Here is an 8,436-nt window from a genome sequence, read left to right as displayed (position 1 = left end):
AGCCCCAGCTGGCCTCAGTACTAGCCTCAGCTAGCCTCAGTACTAGCCCCAGCTAGCCTCAGTACTAGTCCCAGCTAGTCTCATCACTAGTCCCAGCTAGCCTCAGTACTAGTCCCAGCTAGCCTCAGTACTAGTCCCAGCTAGTCTCGGCACTAGTCCCAGCTAGCCTCAGCACTAGTCCCAGCTAGTCTCAGCACTAGTCCCAGCTAGTCTCAGCACTAGTCCCAGCTAGTCTCAGCACTAGTCCCAGCTAGCCTCAGCACTAGTCCCAGCTAGCCTCAGCACCAGTCCCAGCCAGCCAGCACTAGTCCCAGCAGCCTCAGTCACTAGTCCCAGCCAGCCTCAGCACTAGTCCCAGATAGTCTCAGTCAGTGTCCTGTCTTACCTGGTGAGAACAGTTTTCCTGGTGAACCATTCTTCACAGCATCCTAGACAGGCGCGGACTTGCTGCGCCTCGGTAATGACAACGGGGAGTGGGTTCCCAAAGCTGCTGCGGTTTTCCGACTGAGACACAGGGGAGGAGAGGGGGAAGAGATCCAGACCCAAAACGGAAAGAGAGACTGACTGTATGTCTGCGTTCTGGTGTCACTCTCTACTGATCCTGCTGCTCCTGATATGGCTGCTCCCCTCCTCTGTAGTGTCCTCTCTTTCTTTTTCCCTCTGTTGCTCTGTCAGGTCTGATCACTTATTTTCCAAAAGAGAGGGAGGGGAGAGAACTCAAAAAGGGAGGAGTGAGAAAGAGGAGGAGAAACAGAAAGGGAGAGTGAATTCCGTGGCCGTCTCTCTCCCTGCCGGAACGGGGAAGGGGCAGACTGACTCATCACAGACACAGTCAGCCAATGGGGTGATAGAACAGGGTGGGGAGACAGGGGGCGGGGTGAGGATCAGAGGGGAGGTGACCTTCCGCTGGTCTACAGAACTAGAGCACCGAGGTGGAAACGCCCCACAGAGAGAGAGAGAGAGAGAGAGAGAGAGAGAGAGAGAGAGAGAGAGAGAGAGAGAGAGAGAGAGAGAGAGAGAGAGAGAGAGAGAGAGAGAGAGAGAGAGAGAAGAGAGAGACAGAGAGACAGAGAGACAGAGAGAAAAGGGGAGGAGAGGGAGAAAGAAAAGAAAGGGGGATGAGAGAGGGGAAGAAGGGTAGTGACTCCCATACCAAACACCCTTTCATCTCAATCCCTAAATCTTCTCTCTAAGTGTTGAGACACTATCTTAATGGTTGCAATTTGAAGAGAACTATCTTAACTATAAGCAGTCCTTTTGGTGAGTTACAGGGGTATTTTCCATACTCTGCTAAGTAATCCACTCGCTATACTTTTATCTATGACCTAATAACAGTATTTGGGGAGTATGAAAAGTCTGCAGGGCGTCTTTGGTAAAACTAAAAACTGAATGAATGACTAATGCCAAGAAGCACATATTCATATTCATAGGTTTTCACAACTTCTGTTTGTGGGTAGCTCCTTTCCACTCTGTCCGTCCTCCTCCCTCTTCTGTGTCCCCCTGTGGTACAGGATTATAATCTGTCTGGAACAGATGGCCTCTCTATAATCCACCAGCAGGGAAGGCTACCCTGGATGAACTCTTCTCGCTCTACCGTTGCCTCTATCCCTCCGTCTCTTTGTGTTTCTCCATCTCTCTGTCCCCGACAAGTCAATGGCATGCATGTGACAACACTCTCACCGAATAAGCATGCCCGCTATGCCACAGGGATTTCAGAGTATTCCACAAATATTCTAGATCAAAGTATATGGTTTGGTATTGGTTGTCCATGATGAAACAATAGCTTGACTACTGTGTAGAAGGACAGAACGCTCTCTCCATCCATCAATATCTCTCTCCCACTGATCTCTCTCTCCCTCCTCTCACCCTCCTCTCTCCGGTCAGAGATAGACAGATGTCTCTCAGACTGTATGCCCTCACTGGAACAGTGTATGTGATTGAGAGAATCGCTGATCTCTCTGTCCGTTATTGATCTCTGTTGTGCAACGGTGGCGTTTATCGATAAGCTCAGTCCAGGGTTTAATGTCCTGGAAGTAGATCGATGTTGTTCCCGGTCTGATCTGAGTGGCCAGGCTCTGGATCGTTGACTCTGGTCTGGAAGGGTCAACAGGGTTAACAGTGGCCCTCTGGGCTTATGGTAGAAAGTCCAATAAGACAGAGTAGAGAGGAACCCTACACACTACAGGTGTATTAGGACGGATCCAGTAGTATTAACCATCACACTGTCTTTTACTACTTCAAAAGGCTCCTGCTCCCTTTGTGGAATACCAATACCACACTAATAAAACACAGCAGGGATATAAATCCTAAACACACACACACACACGAGCACGGACACACACACACACACACACACACACACACACACACACACACACACACACACACACACACACACACACACACACACACACACACACACACACACACACACACACACACACACACACACACACACACACACACACACACACGCGCGTGCACGGACAGACAGACAGACATACACACACACAAACACACACGCGCACGGACAGACACACGCTCCCTGAGCTTTGTTTTGACATGAGAGGATCAGCCCCACCTCTCTCCGCTCCATCACCATGGTAGCAGACACTTCCTGCTGACCTTCTGTTGGTTGTCAAGGTTTTGTGAATCTGAATCAAGGGCAAGGTGGATGCACAAAGCACATCCACGCGCATATGAGACTGTTAACTCACACATGCACACACACACACATCGATCAGGTCAGATCAGATTGTAGGTATTTCTTATTTCTGCTTGAATGTGTGTATCTGTGTCACACCCTCAGGGACAGCAAACACACACACACACACACACACACACACACACACACACACACACACACACACACACACACACACACACACACACACACACACACACACACACACACACACACACACACACACACACACACACACACACACACACACACACACACACACACACACACACACACACACACACAGACAGGACAAATATCCAAAGATCTGATTATCTACTATACCTATTGGCAGCAGATTACAGCCCAACCCATCCAAAACCAACAGGGAGTAGCCTAGTTAGAGGTTATAATCTGTAGATTGATCTGACCTGATCGATGGCCCCATGACATAAAACTGAGGATCAGATGAGAGGACAGAGACAGTTGGCTCTGATCCCAGGTCAGTCAGTAGGGTAACATAATGGAGGGCATATCTAATTAATGTATTGAACGAAGTTTCCTCTCTCTCTCTGTTTATCTCCTTCTGCATCTTCTTGCCCTCCCTCCCTCCCTCCCTCCCCTCCCTCCCTCCCTCCCTCCCTCCCTCCCTCCCTCCCTCCCTCCCTCCCTCCCTCCCTCCCTCCCTCCCTCCCTCCCTCCTCCCTCCCTCACTCACTCACTCACTCACTCACTCACTCACTCACTCACTCACTCACTCACTCACTCACTCACTCACTCACTACACCCAACCCAGTCTCCCTCCTCCCTCCCTCCCTACACCCCACCCAGTCACCCTCCCTCCCTCCCACCCCCTCTCCCCCATTCTCCCTCCCTCCATCCTTCCTCACAGCTGGATGAGAGGAGCACAGATGCTTTTAGAGCTGACATTTTCTGTCAGTGTAAAAACACTGAATATTTAACCAGTGGGTCTCAGCAGGAGGAGAGGAGCCTGACTGAGACACCCTCAGTAATGAGCTCTCTCTCTCTCTCTCCCTCGCTCCCTCTATCTGATCATGTGGCTTCAGGTAGAGCCTGGCTAGGACTACAGGGGAGAGATCATTGATCTCAATGTCTATGTCTCTGGAAGAGACCCTCTATACATAAAGGTGGCACAATGGGACATAAAATAGAGGATTGTCCATCTGACAAAAGAATATCATTTTTCCCCCTCATTAGCAGTTGTGGGTTCGTCATGTTGTTGGAAGTGGGCTACGGTGATTGCTTTGGGAGATTCTCATTTTGGAAAAATCAAATCAAATCAAAGTTCTTTGTATAGCCCTTCTTACATCAGCTGATATCTCAAAGTGCTTGTATAGAAACCCAGCCTGAAACCCCAAACAGCAAGCAATGTGTGTGTGCAGGTGTAGAGGATCGTCCTCAACTCCTTTGTTCTTTCTCCTCTGCGACCTGAAAACCGATAAGTGGTCGAGTGGTGAGGAGAGATTCAATTCGTTAGTAGGTGAATGAAGGAGGCTGCTCACCTCCTTGATGACTTACTTCGACAGAGGAGGCCTCTCGCAGCAGGAGGCACAGAAGTGTTTTAGAATCCGCCACACCCTCTTTGAATCAGCTGTTGTTTTCTCCAAGGAGAAAAGGATGCACACATTTAAAAACCAGAAACTGGTTAGTGTTTTATCTGTAAAATGTCTGCCACAACTAGCAACATTTGTTTTATTACTTTACACATTTATTCTGGGATTCCACTCCTGTAAATGTAATTTGCCTGATGACGCGAATGGAGAGGGAGTCTCGTGTCATACAAGCGCGCTTCCACGTTTCCTCCTTACTCGACTACCTTTGACCTTCAAAAATAGGCAAGGAAAGGACGGAGGAGATAGCCAAACTAATTGAGAAACTCCCAGTGTCCCTGTAAACTCTCTGTTAAGTTATGTTATGGGGAGTAAGAGTCAGAGGGGTCAGTCTGTATAGTCTAGGTGTATAGTCAGTCTGTCAGAATGTCTCTTTCCGGTCAACAGGCTGTATAGTCATGCTGAGGATGTGTCAGGGCTACAGCTCTGTGTGTTCAGTGTGGGGCAGTGACAGATGATGCTCTCCACATGACCTGGCTACCAGCCTCATTCACATGCTGTCACACACAGGGAGGGAGAGGACGAAAGAACAGACACAGTCACAGACAGAGTGAGAGGGAGAGAGCTCAATTTTCGGCATGTAATACCATTGAAAGCCGTTACAAATAACCATCCCACAATAGGGAAGTGGGAGCTTAAGGTTCATGGTCCCCAGACTTCCCACCACAATCAACCCTGTAACCACGGGGAATGAATGTGTCAAAAATAGACATTCATCCATAATGTGTCAAATTTCAAAAGGAAAACTATGAGATCTTGTTGAGAGACAGAAAGAGATAGAAAACATCTCATGAGTTTGTGCTGCAGAAAAGGACACTCTCTCTTTAAAGAGTTGCCCTGCGTTAGCAATGCATTCTGGCAGGGAGAGAGAGTCTGTGTGTGTGTCTGCTCTGAACAGGACTTTTATTTTTTAGCCTGGTATAAACAGACCCAGTTGGGAGGCCCTGTCTAGTGCCCGGTCCTCAGCCCACCTCAGCTCAATCTCACACACACACACACACACACACACACACACACACACACACACACACACACACACACACACACACACACACACACACACACACACACACACACACACACACACACACACACACACACACACACACACACACACACACACACACACACACACACAACCACACCAATTCACCAGTGTTGCCGCACCCCGCCCATGGAGGAGGGAGGGACAGAAAGAGAGGGGGGGTGAGAGCGGAGAGAGAGAGAACAAACACACACAAACCACTGTGCCTGACTGCCCTTTATTCTAGTGGTATACCCACTGACAGCAAGGTGATGGATGACTGTTTCAACTCTGTCTTTGAGCTAAAACTATGCTGCCATTCTCTCCTTCTGCTTTGCTCTTTCTTTTCCCATGCTATAAAGCTACAGGGTCTTGCTCTTTCTTTTCCCATGCTATAAAGCTTTGCTTTTCTCCCATGCTATAAAGCTATAGGGCTTGCTCTTTCTTTTCCCATGCTATAAAGCTACAGGGCTTTGCTCTTTCTTTTCCCATGCTATAAAGCTACAGGGCCTTGCTCTTTCTTTTCCCATGCTATAAAGCTACAGGGCCTTGCTCTTTTCCTCTCATATTTTGTGATGTTAATATATGGTCCCTCCCTCTCTCTGTTTCTCTCTCTCCCTCTCTCTGTTTCTCTCTCTCCCTCTCTCTGGTCTGCCGTGACTGTGCAGAACGTTGAGTGACAGACACAGAGCAATAACCCAGCTCTTAACGGCAACATAAATCCCCATTTCCTCTGCACCATGCCACTCTCAGCCCCTCCACCCTTTCATCACACCAGCCCACGTTTTCTTAGGGGGGAGAGGGGAGGGCAGGGGAGGGGAGGCAGAGAAAATGGTCTCCTGCTGTATTCTGCTTGTTCTGAGAACAGGGGGACGTAATGTCCTCTGACAGCTTGAGGAAAAAGACAATTAGCCGGGAACAGTACTAGGAGAAAGGGGAGACATGGAGGGGAGAGAACCAGGTGGAAAACAGTATGGAACTGGAGGAAAAGTGGGAAAGGGTATTTGGCCAGAGGGCGAGCATACAGTAAGGTGGAGGATCTAGGTATAATACATTGGGTTAAGGGTATGTGTGAGGTTAGCTCAGTGACTCACCGTGACTAAATCAGAGGAAGGGTGTGTGTGTGTGTGTGTGTATGAGAGACACTGATGGAATGCGTAGCCCTGGTCTCCCACCACACCGACCTGGCCCCCGCACTGCAGCTGGCTCGCCTTGATGACATCACACCTAACTGCTTATCCCAGGCTATCTAGGCTATGTGGCGTACACTGAACTGATACCTAGGGAGATAGATTGAATGTAGAAGGGAGTGAAGAGCAGTCAAGCTGTGTGTGTGTGTGTGTGTGTGTGTGTGTGTGTGTGTGTGTGTGTGTGTGTGTGTGTGTGTGTGTGTGTGTGTGTGTGTGTGTGTGTGTGTGTGTGTGTGTGTGTGTGTGTGTGTGTGTGTGTGTGTGTGTTTGTTAGCATGTCATTACTGCGTGTGAACAGTATTCTGCTCGCCCTCTATATATTGTATCAGTGAAAGTTTGTAAATGTCAGGGCCAGGTGTGTGTGTGAAGCAGAGATGGTGGTTGTGATTAGAGGTCGACCGATTAGTCAAAATGGCCGATTAATTAGGGCCGATTTCAAGTTTTCATAACAATCGGAAATCGGTATTTTTGGCGCCGATTTCCGATTATTTACAAAAATGTTTTATTTTATTTTTTACACCTTTTTAACTAGGCAAGTCAGTTAAGAACACATTCTTATTTTCAATGACTGCCTAGAAACTGTGGGTTAACTGCCTTGTTCAGGGGCAGAACGACAGATTTTCACCTTGTCAGCTCAGGGGTTCCAATCTTGCAACCGCACAGTTAACTAGTCCAACGCTCAAACCATTGCACTCCACGAGTAGCCTGCCTGTTACGCGAATGCAGTAGAAGCCAAGGTAAATTGCTAGCTAGCATTAAACTTATCTTATCAAAAACAATCAATCATAATCACTAGTTATAACTATAATCACTAGTTATAACTGCGTTCATTGCACGCAGAGTCAGGGTATATGCAACAGTTTGGGCTGCCTGGCTCATTGCGAACTAATTTGCCAGAATTTTACGTAATTATGACTAGCTAGTTAGCTGGGTGTGCACTAATACCGTTTCAAACGTCACTCGCTTTTAGATTTGGAGTAGTTATTCCCCTTGCGCTGCAAGGGCCGCGGCTTTTGTGGAGCGATGGGTAACGCTGCTTCGAGTGTGGCTGTTGTCGATGTGTTCCTGGTTCGAGCCCAGGTAGGGGCGAGGAGGGGGACGGAAGCTATACTGTTACACTGGCCATACTGTAGTGCCTATAAGAACATCCAATAGTCAAAGGTATATGAAATACAAATGGTATCGAGAGAAATCGAGAGACTCATGTTAAAAGGAACCACCAGCTTTCTTATGTTCTCATGTTCTGAGCAAGGAACTTAAACGTTAGCTTTCTTACATGTCACATATTTTACACGGCACATATTACTTTCTTCTCCAACACTTTGTTTTGCATTATTTTAACCAAATCGAACATGTTTCATTATTTATTTGAGGCTAAATTGATTTTGATGTTTTATATTAAGTTAAAATAAGTTTTAATTCAGTATTGTTGTAATTGTCATTATTACAAAGAAAAAAAAGAAGAAAAATTGCCCGATTAATCGGCATCGGCTTTTTGGTCCTCAATAATCGGTATCGGCGTTGCAAAACCATAATCGGTTGACCTCTAGTTGTGATCAGACACATGGTCATGTTAGCACAGCTGGACCATAGCACAGTTCCCCACCCACTGACTCCAACACTCTTTGACCACAAACTTTGCTCAAGGTTCAGAACAGCTCTAAAACATGCCCTTACACATTTCACATCAATGACCAGATGAATAGGGTCCTGACCAAACCATTTCTGCATAAATGAACCCAGGCTGAACTTATACAGGGCTGACCACACACGGTTAGAGAGCCAACGGCATTAGCACCAGACAAACCAAGTCACTGGGACGCAGTCTAACTCCCTGTTGTAGCTGCCAGGTGGTTTAGTCCTCAAGCACATTTCCTCCACAACAAGACAACACTGCTCTAGGCCAAC

General features: G+C 47.5%; 1 protein-coding gene across 1 annotated transcript in view; it reads right to left on the bottom strand.

Moving 5' to 3' along the window:
* Nucleotides 1-385: 385 nt before the first annotated feature.
* The window catches only part of LOC124018290 (schwannomin-interacting protein 1-like), a gene marked incomplete at its 3' end in the record, with an annotated part of 25,395 nt that continues 17,344 nt past the window's right edge, over nucleotides 386-8,436 (bottom strand). The window contains exon 4 of the mRNA XM_046333567.1: nucleotides 386-504. Within this exon, the coding sequence (XP_046189523.1) occupies nucleotides 386-504 (119 nt within the window). The remainder of the gene's footprint in view (nucleotides 505-8,436) is intronic.

This window comes from Oncorhynchus gorbuscha, unplaced genomic scaffold (genome assembly GCF_021184085.1).
Source record: "Oncorhynchus gorbuscha isolate QuinsamMale2020 ecotype Even-year unplaced genomic scaffold, OgorEven_v1.0 Un_scaffold_4616, whole genome shotgun sequence".
Taxonomy (NCBI): Eukaryota; Metazoa; Chordata; class Actinopteri; order Salmoniformes; family Salmonidae; genus Oncorhynchus; species Oncorhynchus gorbuscha.
The sequence above is the reverse complement of the archived record's forward strand: the minus strand, read 5'-3'. Positions and strand labels throughout refer to the sequence as shown.